The sequence below is a fragment of the Rhinolophus sinicus genome, linkage group LG14, assembly GCF_036562045.2.
Source record: "Rhinolophus sinicus isolate RSC01 linkage group LG14, ASM3656204v1, whole genome shotgun sequence".
Lineage (NCBI taxonomy): Eukaryota > Metazoa > Chordata > Mammalia > Chiroptera > Rhinolophidae > Rhinolophus > Rhinolophus sinicus.
In genome coordinates, this window is record NC_133763.1 from 54961990 (window position 1) to 54983535 (window position 21546).

At 43.8% G+C, this 21546-nt stretch overlaps 1 protein-coding gene across 9 annotated transcripts; it reads right to left on the bottom strand.

Annotated features, from left to right (window-relative positions):
* Positions 1–2952: 2952 nt before the first annotated feature.
* LOC109438737 (sodium-dependent phosphate transport protein 1) lies at positions 2953–20986 on the bottom strand. 9 transcript variants are annotated; one of them, XM_019718771.2, is made up of 13 exons: positions 20827–20986; positions 18892–18984; positions 17064–17162; positions 12507–12740; positions 12336–12423; positions 11942–12028; positions 9287–9405; positions 9037–9198; positions 7968–8100; positions 7730–7877; positions 5102–5192; positions 4850–4986; positions 2953–3403 (listed from the first exon to the last, which is right to left on the bottom strand). In XM_019718771.2, the coding sequence occupies exons 2-12, from the start codon at positions 18913–18915 to the stop codon at positions 4852–4854; spliced, it is 1320 nt and encodes a 439-aa protein (XP_019574330.2). In that variant the 5' UTR covers positions 18916–18984; positions 20827–20986; the 3' UTR covers positions 2953–3403; positions 4850–4851. The 9 variants fall into 9 exon arrangements, with proteins under 9 accessions (XP_019574330.2, XP_019574325.2, XP_019574327.2 ...); XM_019718766.2 differs by having other exon boundaries at positions 20709–20986; XM_019718768.2 differs by having other exon boundaries at positions 17064–17236; positions 20827–20985.
* Positions 20987–21546: the final 560 nt, after the last annotated feature.

Below are 21546 nucleotides of genomic sequence, written 5' to 3' on the forward strand. Positions count from 1 at the left end.
AACTCATAGATGCAGAGAACAGACTGGTGATTACGTGGGGTGGAGAGTGGGTGGCATGAGAAATGGGTGAAGGGGGTCACGAGGTACACACTTCTAGTTATAAAATAGTCCTGGGGCCGGTGACTAAAGTTAATAATATTGTGTTGTGCATCTGAAAGTTGCTAAGAGACTAGATCTTACAAGGAAAAAAAATTTTGTAACTATGGAAGACGATGATGATAACTAGACTGGTGGTGGTGATCACGTTACAGTGTATACAAACATATCGTTATGTTGCACACCTGACACTAAGGTTATATGTCAACTACACCTCAATAGAAAGAAACTTTAAAGAAGAGGCACAAGATTTATAATCTGGAAAGTACAAAACATGGTTGAAAGAAATTAAAGGCGATTTAAATGAATGGAAAAACATCTCATGCTCATGGATTGGAAGACGTAACACCGTTAAAATGGCAGTAGCTCTGAAATTGATCCACAGATTCAACATGAGCTCTTATCAGCATCCCAGCTGATTTTTATAAAGAAATTGACAAGCTGATTCTGCAATCCATAAAGAATTGTAAAGGGCCCAGAATAGCCAAAACACTCGGAACAAAGAGGATTCAAAACCTTCTACAAAGCAACAATAATCAAGACACAGTGGTACTGGGGTTTTCTGATCAAGAGAGAGGAGTAGGTAAACGCTGTGCTCACATCCTCTCACGACCACGTAAATTACAACTAAACTACGGAACAGCCATCACTGAGAATCACCTGAAGTCTTGCTGAACCAAAGCCCTACAACTACAGACAGACGTACACATATGTGGTGGTTAAAAATCAGGAGGGATATCTCAGTGGTGGAGGTCCCCCTCTGAGAAGTGACAGGTCCCAGCCCACACCAGGCTCCCCAGGCCAGGGTTCCAGTGACAGGGAGAGAAGTCCCCTTAACTTCTGGCTGTGAAATTCAGCTGAGATTGTGGCTGAGACGAGAGCGGCTGCAGTCCCAGGTTCTCCTCCTAAAGGGCCTGAATGCACAGACTTACCTGCTGACGGACTCACTCGGAGCAGCAGCTCAAAAGGTGACAGGGACAGACGGGGAGGAAGTGAGTTGTCTGTCCTCAGGCCGAGAACTTGAGGGGCAGCTTTCTTGCAGACAGGAGATGGCGGACGCATTGTTGCTTTGTTGCTCTCGCCCCCTCACTGCGTGCAGACGCACGCACGCAGACATCATACCTGAGTCTCCATCAAGCTGGCTAACACCGTTGGCCCCGCCCTACCCAACTTACAGCCCACCTAAGCCTGTTTCGGTCAATTCAGCAATTTAGAAGATAATGTAACAGAAAACACCCACAGAACAGGAAAAAAAAAAAAGGATAATTTAAGGGGCCTCTGGGACAACGTCAAGTGTACCAACATTCACATCGTAGGGGCACCAGAAGGAGAGAGACAGCAAGGAATTGAAAACCTACTTGAAGAAATAATGACAGAAAACTTCCCTAACCTGGTGAAGGAAACAGACATACAAGCCCAGGAAGCACAAAGAGTCCCAAACAAGATGAACCCAAACAGGCCCACACCAAGACACATTATAATTAAAATGCCAAAGCTTAAGGACAAAGAGGGAATATTAAAAGCAGCAAGAGAAAAGCAGTTAGTTCCCTACAAGGGAGCTTTTTTAAGACTGTCAGCTGATTTATCAAAGGAAACTTTGCAGGTCACAAGAGACTGGCACAAAATATTCAAAGTGATGAAAAGCAAGGACCTACAATCAAGATTACTTTACCCAGCAAAGCTATCACTTAGAATCAAAGGACAGATAAAGAGCTTCCCAGACAAGAAAAAACAAAGGAGTTCATCACCACCAAACCAGTATTACAAGAAATCTTAGAGGGACTTCTTTAAGAAAGAAGAAAAAAGTCAAAAATATGAATAATAAAATGGCAATAACTACATACCTGTCAACAATTACTTTAAATGTAAATAACTTAAATGCTCCAATCAACAGATAGGGTGGCTGAATGGATAAGAAAACAAGAGTGCTTACATAAGCTGCCGACAAGAGAATCACTTCAAATCGAAAGACACACACAGACTGAAAGTAAGGGAATGGAGAAGAATATTTCATGAAAATGGAAACAAACAAAAGCTGGAGTATCAATACTTATACCAGACAAAATAGACTTTAAAACAAAGACTATAGCAAGAGACAGAGAAGGACCCAGTAATCTCACTTCTGGGTATTTATCTGAAAAAATCCAAAATGCTACTTCGAGGAGATGTATTCACTGCAGCTTTGTACAAGATGTGGAGGCAGCCGTCGATGGCAGAATGGATAAAGGAGGTGGTACATACATACAGTGGAATATTGCTCGGCATGAAAGGGAATGGGTTTTTGCCATCTGTGGCAGCATGGATGGACCTGGAAGGTAGTGTGCTGAGTGGAGTGTGTCAGACAGAGAGAGAGAGATGCAATGCAATTTCGCTTATATGTGGAATCTACAGAACAAAATTAACAAGCAAAACAGAAACAAACTCATAGATACAGAGACCATTTTGAAAAGGTTTCTTGCGGCCAGGAAAGCCAAGCCAAAGACTTTCTGTCAGACTGCCTGTGATGCCTATAGACCATTCACTCAACCAACGTGACAAAGATTTCACAGGCAAATATAGAAAATTAAGTAGTTGTGAGCAAAACCAATCGAAAACCTGATAAACACAGGAAATTATCTTGGCAAAACATAGAATCCTTGGTGTGGGGTTTTATTTGTTTTGTTTTGTTTTTTGGTAGATTATGGTACAGAAAATAAAAAAAAAATTGTTTTAATTAAAGTTTATTGCGGTGACAATTGTTAGTAAAGTTACATAGGTTTTAGGTGTACAATTCTGTATTACATCATCTATATATCACATTGTGTGTTTGCCCTCCAGAGACAGTTCTCCTTCCATCACCATATATTTGATCCCTTTACCCTCGTCTACCACCCCTTCCCCCTTCCCCACTGGTAACCACTAAACTATTGTCTGTGTCTATGAGATTTTGTTCATTTATTTGTCTTGTTCCTTTGCTGTTTTCAGTTTTATATACCACATATCAGTGAAATCATATGGTTCTCGACTTTTTCTGTCTGACTTATTTCACTGAGCCTTACAATCTTAAAATCCTAATCTCTTATCAAGAGCAGACTACTGGTCCAAGAAAATTTTGTCCTTCCAATAGATGAAATCCAGGTAGATTAGCCTTTACCAGGTGGGAAATGGGGGTCCAGGTGTTAGTTTCCTTGAGCCTGGCTGCATGGAGGTTCACGAGAAGTGCCTGGAGAGGACCCTTCCAGCGAGGCTGTGAAGAATTCTTGCAGAGATGTCTTTTCTGGTTTACGGAGTCTCCAGGCTGGATCTGATGAGGTGGAAAGTCACCCTCCTTGACAAGAGTAAAGATTATAAAATGGAAAAGGCTGATAATTTTACAAAGTCAAAATTAAATTCCCAGTTAAGGTATACTTGTCAAAATCTTTCTGAAATGGTAATATAAGATCAGAATATTCAATAATAACTGCTTGGACATAATAAAAAAATAATAGACGTAACAATAATGGAAAACCCTAGTATAACTCTTAGTATTTAATAGGACATATCTATAAAGCCAAGAAAACTTACAATGTCTGAACAAAATCATAAGACTGTTGTCACAGTTGTTCCCATCTCTGTCCCTCGGAACTAGAGGACAAGTCTCTGCTAAAGCCTCTGGAATATTTCCCAGTCCCATCCGGTGCTTATCCATAAGGAGAACCTCAGTAATTTCCATATAGAAATATTTGCATGAGCTCCCACATTTTTCAACGGCTGGTTATATTCTGTTCGCTTACACACTATTTATTAACTAAGAGTAGGACATGTTTAATTGAAGGTCCAGATTTCCGCCCTTTCTAATCAGCAGTCTGGAGTATAAATGCATCTTGGTGAATTTTGTGAGTGCACCGTTATGGAAATTCTTAGTACTGGCAACACTGAGTTAATTTAGTTTTTGATTAGAACGATCATCGTTTGGATCATCTCTTTTCATAAACTTGCTAACTGGTTATTGTTGTTTAATGTGAAAAAAATGTACTTCTGTATTAATGGGTTAGTCAGGAAACTTTCTGCCTGAATTTATTGTTTCTATAACTTCCCAGTCTTTGTGATGTTAACAGCCTTTGATGCAAAACACCCAGATCCCTCAACTCACTGGGGTTTGCAAAATGGGAATCTACGTCCATCAGTTCTGATTGATGCATCAGATGAAATGATTCCACCAAGAGACATTTCTCCTTCTACTTATTTACCACTGACAAGGTTCAGAGAAGGAAGGCACAAGATCAGATTGTCTTTTGAACTTTAACGGACCCTTCGTCTCTGTCACTCATTTGAAGACCATTGTAGTCAGGGCCACCATTTAGGAGCCTCTTGCCACACCCATTAGTAAGTCCTCACCCTTTATATAATTTGACCCCAGGATAGCACTTCCCATGGGTCCTCGTTCCCACCTTCTCTTCTGAGACATCACATTCCCCAACTGTTCTTCCCACATCATCCAATGCCCTTCCCCATCTCCCTTGCAGACTTCCTTTCCTCTTTGTCATTTTCCAATATTAGGAAGTCCCAGGACCACAGAGTTATATCTCTACCCCCAATACCTCCCCAGGATTCCAGAGCAGTCCGTCCTCTGGGCTTCATGCCAACCCCATCAGACTTCACACGGTCCCCTCTGCTGCCCCAATCCTTCACCCCTCATTTCCCCTCTCGGTCAGCAACACCACAGTTCTCTGGGGCTCACCCTCAACTCCCCTGTCTCCTGCACCCCCACTTCCAAAATCTGCCCCCATCTTACCTTCAGAGGCGTGTGTGTTGTTTTTCTTTAGCCCAGTCCTGAATTTCTGCTTTAGCAAATATAAGGTAGAAAGTTAGGCTTATTACGTTAATGGCTGCCATCAGGAAGAAGATTTTAGACCAGGAAGACTCTGGATCCTGAGGGATTAAAGTGCAAAGTAATTATAAAGTACTGGACTCGTTGGTGCATTTGTAACATTTAACACGTTGTAGCAGCAGGGTGGGCAAATGCCTGGGTCGGGATGTTCCTTACCTGGTTAAGGATTATTCCAGCCAGAGTGGAAGAGGTCAGCCCTCCTGTCATTCCAATTAGAACTGTAACTCCTTTAAGAAAGCCGTAATATCTGTACGAAACAAGAATGACAATACACAGATGTACAGTATTTTCAATCTTAAACCATAATCAATTTAAGAGGAGGTTTAAGAAAAATAACTGTTGATTTCCTGAATTTGCCACTCCTACTTCTCAAATTCCATGAAAATACCAGAAGAAGTTTGTGGTTACAAGTAACTTTCTGGCTGCTCCACAGTCAGAAAGGTTGGCGGTAGCAGCACATGATATGAAGATATTGAGAAAATGAGACCACACTCAAGGGAAGGCGGGCAGATTTAGGAAACCTCAACCACAGGTGAGAAGGTCAGGTGGTGATGTGTGCTGGTCATAGGAACAGGTCTCGAGTCAGTACTAAATTGAAGGACTCTGTTCACTGGGTCTACTCCCACAGTCCCAGAGCAGCTGGCCCTGTGAGTGCCCCCCACGGGGGCCCGGGCAAGGGAACCAGGGGCCTAGCTGACAAGCCACTGTGATGGTCTGTCCTGCGGCCTCAGCAGAGAGTGGGCTACAAAGCAGGGAGGCCACGGAGAACCTAGATCAAGCAGGGGTCAAGTCCATGAGCCATGAAGAGTAGGACGTGCCTTTGGAGAGCAGAATCAGCGTGTAGCGGAGAACACATTTCACTCCGGACAGAGTGTGTTCCTTTCCAGCCCAGCAGATGTCGCTGTTACAGGTTCTGTGAATCCACTTCTTCCCTTTATGAGGGGAAGGGCTTCCATTTCACCTCCCGGGGTCTATTCCATCTGCATGCTGCCTTCACAGGCTGAGCGTGGAGGGAGTGTGGAGCTCATGTCTACTTTATGGGTCCCTTGGCAGACAGCTGTCATGCCTGGGTCGAGAGTCCCTAGGGTTTCGCTGTATGCAGTTGCCGGTAAGATTCTCAGTTATCTTCTGTTGGGGAGCTGGAGAGAGTGTGCTAGTGTGTGAAAAAGTCTGGTGACGAGCAGCCAGGTGTAGAGTGGGGCACAAAACGTCCATTGTCCCCAGTGTTCATGTTCCTTTTTCCACTTTAGCAACAGAACCCCTGGGGTTTGGGTGGCAATAGGGCCACCTTTGCTCTGTGAGCCCTACTAAAGCACATCTGTGTGTCTCCTCTTCTTCCTTCCAGACCTTCTTTCTTGTCACCTTTGTCCGGCTCAGACAAGTGTAATTCCTTGTTCTGGTCTTCAGTTCTAACAAAGACCCCACTTCCCTAAGGGAACAATTTAGAAACCTCAGTTTCCTTAGTGTCCCCTAAGGAAACTCTTTGATAGACAAGGGGGGTATATGATTGGGAATGTTCTTGCTTAAATAAGTCTTGTCTCCCTCCCATTACTAAGAAAACAACAAGCAACACACATTGATATGGTTGAGATAAAACACACATACGCCCTTAAGACTGAGGATGAATTAGCTTAAGAGATTAGGAGTTTTTTGCCAAATTGTATGTTAGCATATTTATTCCCTCTGACTACACAACTACCTGGCGAACACGGAATCTGAGCCCATTGGAAGATGCGACCGAGGCTTTGCCCTGGGTCACCCAAGCTGTTGCTGGCTGACACAGTTCACACCCTACTTAACAGGTGCTGGCAGATGACACTAGTGAGGAGGTGACCACAGCCAGTCAGTTTCAGAGGCAGATGGGCGTAGGGGTGAACCTCGACTTGTTATTAGCTATGTAACATCACATAAGTGGGCTTTTGTCTCTTCAGCCTCACAGTGTAGATGGATAGTATCACCTCACACTGGGGCACGAGGGCACACAAAAATACTCAGTAAATGGCAGCTACTTGCAATTTCCTTCACTTTTTCTGTGTACTTTATGAATGTGGCGATTTTTCAAAGTGCCTGTGGCTCAGTGGGTAGTGTGCATTCTCTACCAACAACCCTTTCATGTCTTTATACAATTCGAAGTAGTCATAACGCCCCGGGCATTCTCAAGGAGGGTCTTGGAATTGAATAAATCAGGTGATATGCGTCCTCACTGCTCCCCTTGTGTAGGTCTGGTGGGCAAGAGTCTGCTTATGTGGGACAAAGGCGATTGTTCTTGGTAGATTTTGCCTCTCTACCCCAGGGTCACTGTTTCACAAAACTCCAGAGAATTCTGTTCATATCAGATCTCTGTTCTCCAGGGAATGCCAGCCCCACAGAGTACAGTGTGAATAGCACCCCCTGGAGTTGTGCAAATGGCAGAGCTGCTTCCATCAGTCACACTTATTACAGCTGGAAAAAAAAAAAGACATAGTAAAAAGAGCAAAAGCTTTTTTTGCCAAAGCGATCTGGATTGAAAGCCTAGGTAAGATCCCAAACCAGAGGTGAGCTCTTAGGCCATTAAGTATCTCAACCTCAGTTGCCTTAGCTGTAAAATAAATATGACTAACCGATGGGTTGTCATGAGGATTAAAGATATATAAACATTCATACAATAACAATAGTAATGGAGTAGCTAACCCTTACACAGTGTCAGAACTTTCAGCAAACTGGCCATGAACTCGAAAATAGCTGACACCTTAAAACACCGTGGAGGGCTTAGACACAGACAAGAAAGAGATTTTCAAACCCTACCTGGGAGCGATATCCAAGGGGTTGATAAGTATTCCGACTACACAAAAGACCACTGTTGAGCTAGCAAGTATGAGGAAAATTATTGTGCTGTGGAAGCTGAAACTCAGGTGACACAGGCATATCCCGAAGAAGGAGGGCAGGAGAAGACCTGGGGACGGGTTCAGAGAGCACAGTCAGGGTGAGCCCGAGCCTGGGGGGAAGCACCCCACAGCGCTCCAATGTCCCAGCTCTTCCTCACCTAGCGTGGTGAAGAGTTTCCGGATGGTAATCACGCGTAACATGTTCCTGGACAGGAAGAGGTCTGCCACCTGACCCACCATGATCCCAAGGAGCCAGGAGAACAGATAGGGGAGGGCTGACAGCATCCCGTTCTGAGGAGGAAAGGTTATCGTGATGGTGAACGTGGGACAGAGTCATCCCTACGCTGAAATTCAGCACCTAAAACTTGAACTGTCATACAGGAAGCCATCAACATACCACCCCCAAATTACTGCCAGGCACATACTACCCAAAAGGAGGAGAAAGAGTTGTTTTGGCGTCAGAAACAGTTGTCACAATCTATGTAGTTTTCTGACTGGGAAATGCTGGCCCTGGGGAAATGACAGAGATAATAACAGTAACAATCGCAATGCTTCCTATGATACTTTCTCTGGACCAGCTCCTGTTTATCCCCGCAACCACCCCATGGTCTCATGGGAGATAAACTTGGGTCCACGCGAGCTTAAATGACTTCGCTGTCATCCTGGCCCCTGGGATCCGTTCCTGGGGGCCCATTACAGAGTGCCCCAAGGTGGCAAGCCCAGACTCCATTTCTAAAGGAGTTTCTTTCCTGGTTATTATGGCATGAAACAACGGAAATGTCCAGGCGTCAGTGATTCTCCGAGTCAGACAAGCAATGGGAGTGCCAGTCCTTTCCCCGTGTTCACACCCAGGACTCATTTCCTTTCCCCAGGGGAGGATTGGTGCAGGGTGACAGGGCTCTGCCAAGTGACTTTCAGGGAAGAATCCCAGTCTTTAGGCAACGATGGCATTGAGCCTTAACTAATACCCAAGGGTGATGGTACAGAGACTGTGAGGCATAGGAATGGGGAACAGGAATGGGGGCGGGGGGCGGTGTGCATTGTGGGGGTGCCAGTCTACACCTTTCTTTCTGGGCAGCCAACGTTGACATGACAGTTGGCAACCGGGCATCTCCAGGTGAAGACCCTCAGCGACACAGCGCGGGGTGGGCAAGAGCTACAACTAGAGTCACCTCATGGAGAAACGAGCAGAGTCTCACAAAGCCAGGAGAACAGAAGGTACCCTACCTCTGTCACGTTTACATGAAGCTTGGAGCTGATAAATGTTGGTGAGTACAGAAACATGACATGGTTTGTCCAGGAAAAGGCAAAACAACCGAGGGAAATCGCCCAGAGCGGGAGGGACTTGAGCATGGCCTTGATGGGCAGATGCTGTCCACTCGAGCTGACCTAGGAAGGAACCCATCAGTCTGACCGGCCAGAGCACGTGTCATTTCATGTGGGACCCGGGAGTTCCCAAAGTACATGTGCGGTTTACCTGTGCCATGAGGGAGGAGGTGATGAATTCCTTCTCATCGACGCTGATGCACGGATGGTCCTTTGGGTCATCATAAAACAGAACGAACCATAAAAGACCCAGGGCACAGCCACAAGCACCTATTAAAGGAGGACACGTTAGCGTCGGAGCTGCTTCTGTCTGTAGTGAGTCTCTCCCCATGGGCACTTTTCATGATCGCTACGAGAACCTGGACCTCCTCTTCCTCTTTTGAAACTCTGCAGCGAGGCTCACATTTCCGACAGTTCTCTCTGTATGCACAGCCGCCTCACCCCACAGAACCCCAGGACACGTGCAGAAAAGGAGGCGAGTCCTCCGGCGGGTTCTGCTCGCCAAGCCACTGCATCCCTCCACTCAGGACAACTGGCCTCACTCCTACGAGTTCTATCATGAGAAGAGAGCACGCTGGGCCCCCACGGGGCTGACAATCACCCAGCTCTGAGGGCTGGGCTTCACTGAGCTCCGACGATACAGCCCCGGCCTTAGGGGACAGGGGTAGGGGTGGGGGTCGGGGTCCAAGTCCTGTAAGAGTTTGCCAAATTATTTCTGTTTTTGAGTTTCTCATATCAATGACCTGATCATAGGAAATCCTGTGTTAAGACCGGGCGTAGGAACTGTTCACTGGTCAGTCTTCCAGAAATGCATTCCTTTGTTTGCCAAATGCTGATTCAATGCTCATTAGGAACCACACACGATTCTAGGTACTGGGGAGACAGCAGTGGACAAAACACACAGAAAGCCCTGAAATCCCTGTCTTCATAGGATTTACTCTGTAGCAGATGAGAAAGAGAGGTAATGAAAAGTGGGTAAGTAAAAGGTATTAAATGCCAGTGATGAGCTATGGAGAGAAGTGATGCGGGGAGGAGGTGAGCAGCGCCACGCTCAGGGAAGGCTGGGACACCCCCCACCCCACGTCTGCATAGGGAGCAGGAGGTGCCAGGGCCCTGAGTTGTGAGGCCTGTCACAGGGGAGGGAGCCAGGTGAGGGGAGGACAGGTGAGGGTGACAGGTAATGGGATAAGACCACGCGGACACCTGGGGCCATTGTACGATCTTAGATTTTTCACATTAAAAGACTATTTTGACAATATAGTATTTCCACCTCATTCTGTGACCTGAGAACCTAATCCCAAGGCAGAATGTAAGTGGACAGAAGTGAGTACCTTATACACACACACATTTCTACAGGGCACTTTATTCAGAAAATTCAGACAATGCCCTTCAGCTCTTTCTTAAAATGAGAAAACTGATGCTCAGAAAGGCCGAATTACCTGCCCAGGGGCAGGTGGTTCTGTTAACACTTAGCATGAATTATACTGTCTAGGGACTGAAAACACCCCAGGAGGAGCTTGGGGAGAGCTTTGAAGAAAGGCCAGAAGGATGGAGTCCAGTGTGTGTGTGTGTGGGGGGGGGGGGGGGAGGTGAGGAGGGGGAGGGGGGCCAAAGAGACAGAGAAGAGAAGTCAAGGCCTGAGCACGGGCCTCCACGAGTCAGAAGCAGGAACCAGGGGACAATGGTGCTGTCTGCTGTCACTGAGATGCAGGTCACACGGAGACTCCAGAACTGCCACTTGGCTGACAGGCGTGGAGGCTGGGCCAGTTCTGAGACTCTGTGGCCTGGGGCGAGACTGTGGGTGGAAACTCACCCAATGTGGAAAAGTTACACACGGAGCTGTTCATCTGTAAACCTCGATCCTTTGTGGGTTTTATTTATTCCAATTGGTGGGAAGTTCGTGGCTCACTAAGTTAGAAATGAACAGCTCTGATTATGACACGATGCTCCACGCTAAACGTGCGAAGTGTGACTAGGACACTAGTCTCATTACCTTTGATATGTGCCCATCACCCTTCCCCCAAGGGTTTCATAGAAGAGGTGAGGGTCTGTGGCATGTGCCCGACAGGTAGGTACAATAGCACGTCTAGTTCTGAGCTCGTGCTCGTGACAATAACACATGGACGGGGCGTGAGGACTCTTTCTGCAGAAGGAACTAGGAGGTTGGGGTCCAAGCCTGCCGCTTGCATGCTCCGGGACACAGAACTCAGGCAGGCGTTAATCAGTGACACAGAACAGACCATCCGAAGGCTACTGAGCAGAGTCCATCACGGCCACCCGCATGGTTACGCCCACAGCAAACAAGACACAGTTTGCCTCACAGAAGTTACAGACAAACCTGCTCCGATTCTCACAGACGTTAAAGATAAACCTACAGTTGCTCTTCTAGCCTTCTTTCCCTCATACCAACACGTTTTCCATGAAAACAGAAGACATGTAAACCCTAGCCCGGGGAATGGACGGGCTCTCTCTTCCACTAACGATTAGAAACCACGATCCTGTCTATGAGTGGCCTTTGTTTTCTTACTTTCTCTGCTAAATAAACTTACTTTCACTTGAGACTCTAGACCAGCTCTCATTTGAATTCTTCCCTATGTGAAGCCGAGAACCGTCTCAGCCCGGGGCCTGAGTCTCCACTCTGGGGAATTCGTCCTGCACTGGTTTTAGTAGGAAATCAATGAATGCTGACTTCTCTTCATGTGGGTCAAAATTTTTAACATCATTATCTTCATATAAGTTATTACGTTCCATTTTTTTTCCTCTTAAATTCTGAATAATGACTGGGATTTCACAGAAAGACACTCACCAAAAATATAGAAGACATAGGGCCAGCCCAGGGCCTGACAGATGAATCCGGTGGCAAGCAGGGAAATGAAGGGTCCCAGCATAAGTCCTGGTCAGAGGGAGAGAGAACCCCTGCGTGAGTGGGGGCACCTGAAAGAACAGGTGCCACGCCTCATGGTGGCAGAGAATAATCATTGCCAGTGAAATAATCTGCTCAGCAGAAAAGGATAAAGTATTGGCGTCTTCCTCTTGTGGAGACAAACAGGCTTTTCTCTATGCTAGACAGTTCCCACACCTTTAAAGTAAAGGATTCTGGAGCAGATGGGTTCTGAAGCCTTGTCAGTACAAAACACACGATTCTCATGGCTCTGCAGACACGGTGGTGCAGGAACTGCCAGTGGGCCCGGAGTCATTACCTGATACACTCAGAGAGGTAAGTCGGCCTCGTTCCAAGGGAGGGGCCCACTTGACCCACACCATGTGCTGAGCTATGGACACTGTCCCCTGAAACGAGAAATGTCGGGACATCGGCTCTCTGGGCTTCCCGGGAACAAAGACCCTGCTCCGTCTCGGCACTGTCCTGATACCTGGCCCAGCCCCTGCACTACCCGGCAGGCGATGAGTGGCATTTCACCGGCGTCCGCTGCCAGGGGGATGAGCAGGCTGGACAGGGAGCTGAGGATCAGGGCACAGCTAACCATTTTCCGGATGGAGTATATTCCAGACAAATACCCAACGGGGATTTTCACGATGAGCATACCGTACAAGATGGAACTTAAGATGACCCCCCGGATTTCGGGGCTCCAGTTATACCTGGGGTTCTGCAAGGAAAGACAAGACACACCAGTGAGTCTGCAAACTCAGGGACATGGGGAAACTGGCCTCCCTGCTCACCCCCTGGAAAGTGTCCCCTCTCTGCCTAATGTTCGCTGTCGTGGGAACTTCTTTCTCCCTTCACACTGTCATTTTCTGTGTGTAATTACATTTTACTTGCATTGCGTTGGTGTCCTCAACTGCAATGCAAAGTCCTTCCCGGGTCAAGGGCACCACGTGACCCCCAGTACCAGTCACAGTGCAGACATTGAACACTTGTTGCTTTTTAAAATTCAGATGTAGTCAACATTGTAATATTCCATTAATTTAGGGTGTACAAAATAATGACTTGATATTTGTATATATTGTGAAATGACCAACACCATAAATCTAGTTAACACCCTTCATTCTACAGTTACAGCTTTTTTTTCTTGTGATGAAAACTTTTTAAGATCTACTCTTTTAGCACTTTCAAATATACATTGCAGTATTATTAACTACAGTTGCCATGTGGTTCATTACACCCCCAGGACTTACTTTGTACAAAATAAAGGAAGTTTGTACTTTCTAAGCCCCTTCACCCATTTTGCCCACCCCCTCCATTACACTTCTCTCTGTATCCATGAGCTCAATTTTGTTTCTGTTTGTTTAGATTCCACCTATGAGATCTTACAGTATTTATCTTTCTCTAATTTATTTCACTTAGCATAATGCCCTCAAGTCATAATGCCCCATGTCTACACATGTTGTTGCAAATGATTTCATTCTTTTTGTGGCTCAATAATATTCCATGTGTGTTTTTTATATGTCACTTTTTAAAATTCAACCATCCATCAATGGACATCTAGGTTGCTTCCCTATCTTGTCTATTGTAAATAATGCTGCAATGAACATGGGGATGCAGCTATCTTTTTGAGATAGTGACTTTTTTTTTTGATAAATACCCAGAAATGGGAATCCTGGATCATATGGTGGTTCTATTTTATTTTTTTGAGGAACCTCCACACTGTTTTCAATGGTGGCTGCACCAATTTACAATCCCAACAGTACACGGGGGTTCCCTTTTCTCCACATCCTCACCAACACTTGTTATTCTTGTCTATGTGATGACAGACATTCTAACAGGTGTGAGGTGGTATCTCACTGTGGTTTTGATTTGTATTTCCCTGGTGATCAGTGATGTTGAGCATCTTTTCATGTACCCGTATCTGTTGGCCATCTGTATGTCTTCTTTACAAAAATGTCTGTTTAGATGCCCTGCCCATTTTTAAATTGGATTGTTTTTGTTTGTTTGGGTTTTTTTTGTTTTTTGTTTTTTGTTTTTTTGCTATTAGGTTGTATAAGTTCTTTATATATTTTGGATATTAACTCTTTATCAGATAAATTATTGGCAAATATTTTCTCCCATTCAGTAGCTTGATTTTTCATTTTATTGATGGTTTCCTTCACTGTGTAGAGGCTTTTTAGTTTGATGTCATCCCACTTGTTTATTTTTTATTTTATTACCTTTGGTTTTGTTGTCAAATTCAAAAATACCATAGCTAAGGCCAATGTCAGTGAGCTTACCACCTATGTTTTCTTTTAAAAGTTTTACCTTTTCAGGTCTTACATTCAAGTCTTTGATCCATTTGAAATAATTTTTGCGTATGGTGTAAGACAGGGATCCAGTCTCATTCTTTTGCAATGTGGCTGTGCAGTTTTCCCAATACCATTTATTGGAGAGACTGTCCCTTTCCCATTGTATTTTCTTGGCTCCTTTGTCATAAATTAATTGACCATGTAGGTGTGGGTTTATTTCTGGACACTCTACTCTGTTCATTGATCCGTGTGTTTGTTTTTCTGCCAGTACCATGCTGTTTTGATTATCATAGCCTTGTAAAATAGTTGGAAAACAGGAAGTGTGATGCCTTGAGCTTTCCTCCTCTTTCTCAAGATTTCTTTGGCTGCTCGAGGTCTTTTGTGGTTCCATATAAATTTTAGGATTGTTTGTTTTAATCCTGTGAAAAATGTCATTGGCATTTTGACAGGGATTGCATTGAATGGGTAGATTGCTTTGGGCTGTATGAACATTTCAGCAATGTTAATTCTTTCAATCCAGGAGCATGGACTATCTTTCTATTTATCTGTGGCAACTATTTTTTTTTCATCGATATCTCACAGTTTTCAATGTGTAGGTCTTTCACCTTAGTTAAATTTGTTCTATGTATTTTATTCTTTCAGATACAACAGTAAATGGAATTGTCTTAATTTTTCTGCTTATTATTAGTGTATAGAAACACGACAGATTTTTGTGTATTGATTTTGCATGCTACAATTGTACTGAATTTGTTTATTCGTTCTAACAGTTTTTTTATGGAGTCTTGAGGATTTTCTACATATAATATCATGTCATCTGCAAATAGTGACAGTTTTACTTCTTCCTTTCCAATTTGGAAGTCTTTTATTTCTTTTTCTTATCTAATTGCTCTGGCTATTATTTGAATTTTTTTTTTTTTGTTTGCTTCTTGAAAAAGCCATTTATTGCTATGAACTTCCTTCTTAGAACTGCTTTAGCTGCATCCTAAAAGTTTTGGTAGTTGTATTTCCATTTTCATTTGTCTCAAGGATTTTTTAAAAAATTTCTCTTTTGATTTATTCTTTGACCCATCGATTGTTCAGTAGCATGTTGCTATATCTCTACATATTTGTGAATTTTCCAGTTTCCCTTCTTGTAATTGATTTCTAGTTTCCCACCATTTTGGTTGGAAAAGACACTTGATATAATTTCAATTTTCTTAAATTGATTAAGAATTGTTTTGTGGCCTAGGATCTATTCTAGAGAATGTTTCATATGTGTTTGAAAAGAATGTGTATTCTGTTGCTTTTGGATGAAATGTTCTGTATAGGTGTCTCTTAAATATATATGATCTAATGTGTCATTTAAGGCCCATGTTTCCTTATGAATTTTCTGTCAGGATGGTCTGTCCATTGATGTAAGTGGGGCATTAAAGTCCTCTCTTATTGTATTGTTGTCTATTACTCTCTTTAGTTCTGCTAATATTTGCTTTATGTATTTAGGTGTTCCTATGTTGGGTGCGTAAAAATTTGGGGCTATTACAAATAAAGCTACTCTCAGCATTTATGCACAAGTCTCTGTATGGACATGTGTTTTCATTTCTCTTAGTAGATACCTAGCAGTGGGCTGGCTGGATCGTAGAGTAGGTGTGTGCTTAACTAAACTGGTTGTACCTTTTTGTATCCTTCCCAGTGGCGCAGGAGAGTCCCAGTTCCTCCCCATTCTGGCCACCGCTTCGTATGTCCACTCTTTATAATTTTAGCCATTTGAGTTGGTGTGTAGTAATATACCTTTGTGGTGTTTAGTTACATGTCCCTAATGACGAATGACATGTGGCATCTTTTCTTGTGAGTATTTGCCATCCATGTATGTTCTCTGGTGAATTGTCTGCTCATATCTTTTCCCCATTTTGGTACTGGGTTGTCTCATGTTTATCGAGTTTTGATAGAATTCCATTATTAAATGTGATTTGCAAACATTTAACCTGTCTCTGGTTTGTCTTTTTTTTCTCTTAACAGCATCTTTTGAATTTTGATGAAGTTCAATTTTATGTTTGTTCTTTTGTGGATCATGAAAAAATCAGTAGTTCATGTGTGTGAGTATATTTCTGAACTCTCTATGTCATTGATTATTTTTCTGTTTTTATGCTAATATCACACTGTCTTGATTATGGTAACTTTATGACAAATCTTAAAATCAGGCAGGTAGTGTTAGTCTTACATAACTAATTATATTTCAACAAACATTAAAGACAACTCAGTGGAGACAGAAGAGTCTCTTTCCAACAAACAGTGCTAGAACAATTGTATATCCATATGTAAAAAAAGGTCTAAACACAACATATGCAAACATTAAGTAAAAATGCATCACAGATTTAAATGTAAAACCTGAAATTCCAGAGATGACAGTAATGGAACATGTAAATGTACTGCATGTTCGAAAACTTAAATAGAAAAGAAGATACATCTTGACTTCTACTTCTGGTTTAAAATGCTTTCCCTCTTGTCCAATCTTCTCAATTGTAAAGAGGTGCTAACTCTTAGTTTTTATTCTTCACACAGAAGAATTCACACCTCAAAGCCCTTCACAAATATTGAGGCATCCTTTAATTATGGGACATACCTACTTAGGTTTCTAATGGCAAGGCTGAGCAAGACTTGAGCTTTTTCTCTAATGATTATTGTCATATCAGGTGTGATAACGTTCAATCTCTACACAAAGGAGTTAGCAAGACAGGATTTTAAACTTAGGACTGTGGATGCTATGTTTGCTGTACCTTTATGTTATCCAAGAGGTCCTTTGTGGAGGCGTTGGGCGAACCGTGTGGATCTGTGCTGTTCACCATGGCGACCACGGTGAGGCTCAGACACATGCGCTGTGACATCATCACAACATTACAGAAGTGCAGGAGGAGACATAACCCATAGCGAAGGGAACAAAAAATTGGAGCTGGTGAGTAAAACAAAAAATGTCTCTTGTTAACACAGCTGAGGTAAAACATACTTTTAACTCAGAAATTTGGAGCCCTGGATATTAATTTGAAATTTTATAATACTTAACAGTCTTTGAGAAATTATGATATGATTGGAAGATGTGTGACTGATAGAATAATCCCACAATCCTATGAAATATTATCCCAACTAGAATGTCCTAGAATATTAAGCCAGTCCTCCAAGCACTTTGGCTCATGTATGAGTATATTTTAAAGGGATAGTTAAAAAATACCCTGGGTTACTCTTGGAAGGAACAACAAAGACGTTCACTCAAGTAAACGGCTTTATTCTCCAAAAAAGCCATGTGGTCTGGTTGAGAAAGTCATATATACACATGGCGGAGAAAGTCGCACTTACAAAATGCATTGTATTTGAGGGAGCTTCCAACTAGAGTAACCAGTGTGGTGTTGGTGCAGGGCCACAGGAATTCATCAGTGGAAGAAAGTAGGGAGTCCAGAAACAGATGCACACATGTGCCATTGAATAAACGTACTAATGCAATTCAGTGGAGGAAGGTAAAGTCTTTTCAACAAATGGAAATTTCCCAAGAGAAATAAAACCATATGTCTACAAAAAGAGGTGTAGTGCAATGTTTATAGTAGTTTCTTTCAAAATAGCTGACTGGGATGGATAAACCTGCTGTGGTATATTAATACAATGGATGTTACTCAGAAATAAAAAGGAGGGAAACACTGACACACTCGACAATCTGGACAGATGTCAACAAAAATTACTTCTAAATAAGTCTTGAATTAAAAAGGAAACCGTAAGGGGGATTCTAAAGTGCTTCAGACTGAGAGACAGATGTCCTGTTGAACTCATGGACAGTTAGAGTAAAGTGTAACACCCTTAAATATGTTTATCAGAAAAGAGGAAAGCTCAAAGACTAGGAAAATTAACAAAGGAACAAACCCAAAGGACCTAAAAGAAAGAAAATGTTAAGCATAAGGGCAGAAATCAAAGATAGAGACCAACGTATAATTTTATATGTTTATATGTTCTATATGTTCGAATATAAATTTGAACATAGCTGAAGTGGACAATATAAAAATACCAAAATGGATACAAGAAGAAACAGAAAATTTAATAGAGCCCTGACCTTTCTGTAAATTGAAAAGGTATACAATCCATTGCCGCTGATGATGATGGACGTAACTCTAAGCCAATAGCAGGAATTCCTTATTGTTCTTCCCGTCTTGCTCAAGATAACAGCTTGTCTAAGCAAAGGTTCAGTGACTACTCAACTGTTGCTGCCCAAGGATGCAGTGACTCCAGAACCTTCCACCCGCCTCACTTCCAGAAGGGTGTGTCTCCGCCTCCTTGAGATGGGACACAAATAGCTCCCCTCTTTGATCTCCTTCAGCAAGTGAGGAGTGGACAAGAATCAAAATAAAGTGAAATAAAGTGTGAACAGCTAGGATACATGGACTCGTTTTATTTAAGGGTTTTCTAATGGACACCATGGCAGGACTGGTTTCTTCACGTCCTTTCCTGAACACTTCTAAGGCCCCTTATATATTTTTATGGATGAACCCCCTTACCTGGAATCTTCGGTGTCATGTTTAAGAAGAAGAAGAAAGCCTATGTGAGGGGACAGAGAGTGATTTCTACCTTTCCTGGAAGGGAGCTGGTCATCCATTTGCGAACGGGCGTCTGCTGGCTTCTCTTCCGGCTACAGGGTCCCTTCTCTGGCCCCTGCAAGTGCTAAACACACGACATCAGCATAACGCGGGAGGAGCGGCCCGGCCCCCAGGGCCCGCTCCCATGTCAACGTGCACCAAAGGAAACTTGGTTGCCACTCACACCAGTGCCCGCGCGTGCCCTTCACCACGCACTTCCTTTGACATTTAACTTTGACGATTTTTTGTTGATTAAAAATATACAGAAAACCTGAAAACTATAGGAAACGAACAAAATGCTCTGCCAGTCCATAATTCCATGTGCAGTGAAAAGTTCCCTCCGGAGTGGAAGGGACGCAGGGACCTCGGTGCTGGCAGGGGCGTTAACAATTTTCTAGGCAGAAGGAAAGTGCTGAAAGTCAGACACGTGGATGGTCAAAAAGGAAGGAGGAACGTCAGAGAGGAAGGAAGGTAAACAACGTCCTTCGTTTTCCTGGTATCTCTACGGAGCTGTGAGCTCTGCTCGTTCCTGTCGCGTCCCTAGGAGGCGCTCACATGCCCGCACCCCGTGTACCCCACGCAGCCGCCGCGCCAGGGCGCCCCCCGGGCCCGCGTGGGGTTGACGCAGCTCAGCCTGGCGGCTCCTCTCACGCAGCCTTTCCAGTCGGGGCTCCGCACCCACGCGCACCAGTCTACACCTTGACATCTGACCCCATCAGCTTGTGTGACACCAGATGCTCAGGAGACGCCTAAAAGTCCTCAGATGGGATTTGCAATGCAGTCTTAAGCGAGCTGTTGTCAACCACAGTTATCACACATTGGAACATAGGGGGACGCTGTTTATCTCAAGACAGATGCACACAAACCACACAAACACATCTCAGTACCACACACAGCACTCACATACAAGCCACACACACACACATACACACAACACACTTATACCTACCCTCCACCACACACACCACAGACACAGCACACGTCTCACAGATTCACAAGCGCCATACACCATGCAGCACACACTTCTCATTCCTAGTCCATCCACACACCTGTCCACCTCACACTTGTCCCTAAAAATATGTTCTTTCAGTTTTCCCTTGTATACAACCTGTGAAAGTAGACATCTCCCCTCACTGCCCCCCCCCCCCAATCCCCCCAGATTGCCAAATCCCTCTGACAACGTCTCTCACGTACAGGCCCGACCACTGATTTAGTATCAATTAGTGCGTGGCACGTAAGAATAAGACTGACCTGATTCGGAACAGAAAACTGCTTCCTTCTTCCCCTGTAAAGACTTTCCACTCGACTTTTAAAAAAATACTGAATGTCTGGATTTACTAATTTTAGCCCTGTAAATCCTTCACCAAATCCTTTCACCCACTATGTCAATGTTAAACGTTAACTTCCCTTTCACCCTCACCTTGAATCTTAAGGTGAGGAGTGTGAGTCTTAAAACAATCCCATGGCCAGTAATTCCACGACCACTGCCCGGAGCCAGAAGCTGCCCACTAGGTGCTTCCAGCACTTTTCTGCTGACACTGGCTCTCAGCACATTCTGACAGGAACGCTGTGGCTTTCTAAATGCCCTATAAATAAATGCCCACTAGCTTTTTCCTCCCTTCCTGCCCCTTCTTTCTGCCCTTTTCCTCTTCTCACCTTCCCTCCTCTCTCTTTCTTCCCGGCTTCTGCAGTGACTGTACGCTCTCTTGGTCCCGCCATCTTTCTACAGCAATGTTGGGTGACCTACGGATGGCATCGGCCCATCCAAGCCTTTCACGCAGTGACTGTGCACCATCGACAGTTTCTTACCTACTTAAGCATCTTTCGTGATGATTATGCATTTAAAGTGGCCTAGTGAGTGCCTGGCACCGTCCAGATGCTCTATAAGTTGAACCACTAATATTCTCTCCAAAGAAATGATGCAAACCTTCAGTCTTTTTTGGCCAACAGACTTGGATGTCTTGTATCAGTTGGCTTTTCCTTTTTCAGAGGTTCAGGTTTTGCTAACCCTCTTCTGGCTTCTCTGGGATGTTTGTAGTTTGTCCTGTTTGGCACTGGGCTGGCAATTCCTGGCATTTCCTGGGTCAAGGGCCCTTTTAGTGACTGAAAGCCCCAGGTCAGCAGTTGTCCCCATCTGTGTTTTAAATAAACAGCCTCCGGCTCTGGGTACTGATTACCCAGGAGGGAGCCAGCTTGCGGATCGCTGCCCCCAAGGCCCTGTGTTGCTCCGCAAAACTCTTTGAAATCACTTCTGGATCCTACATTGGAATCCTGTGTTGCTGTTGCTTTTTAATTAAGGTTTTTCAATTTAACATTTTGTTACGGAACTTTTCAAGCATATAAAAAAGTAGAACAGTCTTATATAAATTACCCTGTACCCGTTAACCAGCTTCAGCAATTATCAATATTTAACCATTTGCATTTCCATATAATCAGCAGTTGTGTTCTGTAGTATTTTAAAGTAAATCTTGAAAAAAATAAAAAATAAATAAAGTAAATCTCGGCTACTATGTCATTTCTCCTATAAAAAGCATAGCATCATGTATAAATCCTCAGGCTGTCTCATGCTGCACAGCCTTTACAGTGGAAGGAAGAACTTGAAAAGAAAGCATTTTTTAAGAAAAAAATGATAAACACTGATATTTCT

Excerpts from the sequence above, each read along its gene's own strand:
- LOC109438737 (XM_074319281.1), bottom strand. The coding sequence starts at position 19,605 with ATGTCAAGGTGTAGACTGGTGCGCGTGGGTGCGGAGCCCCGACTGGAA. Across the intron at positions 17,163-18,891 it reads CCAGCTCCCTTCCAGGAAAG|CGCATGTGTCTGAGCCTCAC; the intron begins GTAGAAATCACT and ends ATGATGTCACAG. Across the intron at positions 9,199-9,286 it reads CCTCCTCCCTCATGGCACAG|GTCAGCTCGAGTGGACAGCA; the intron begins GTAAACCGCACA and ends GTTCCTTCCTAG.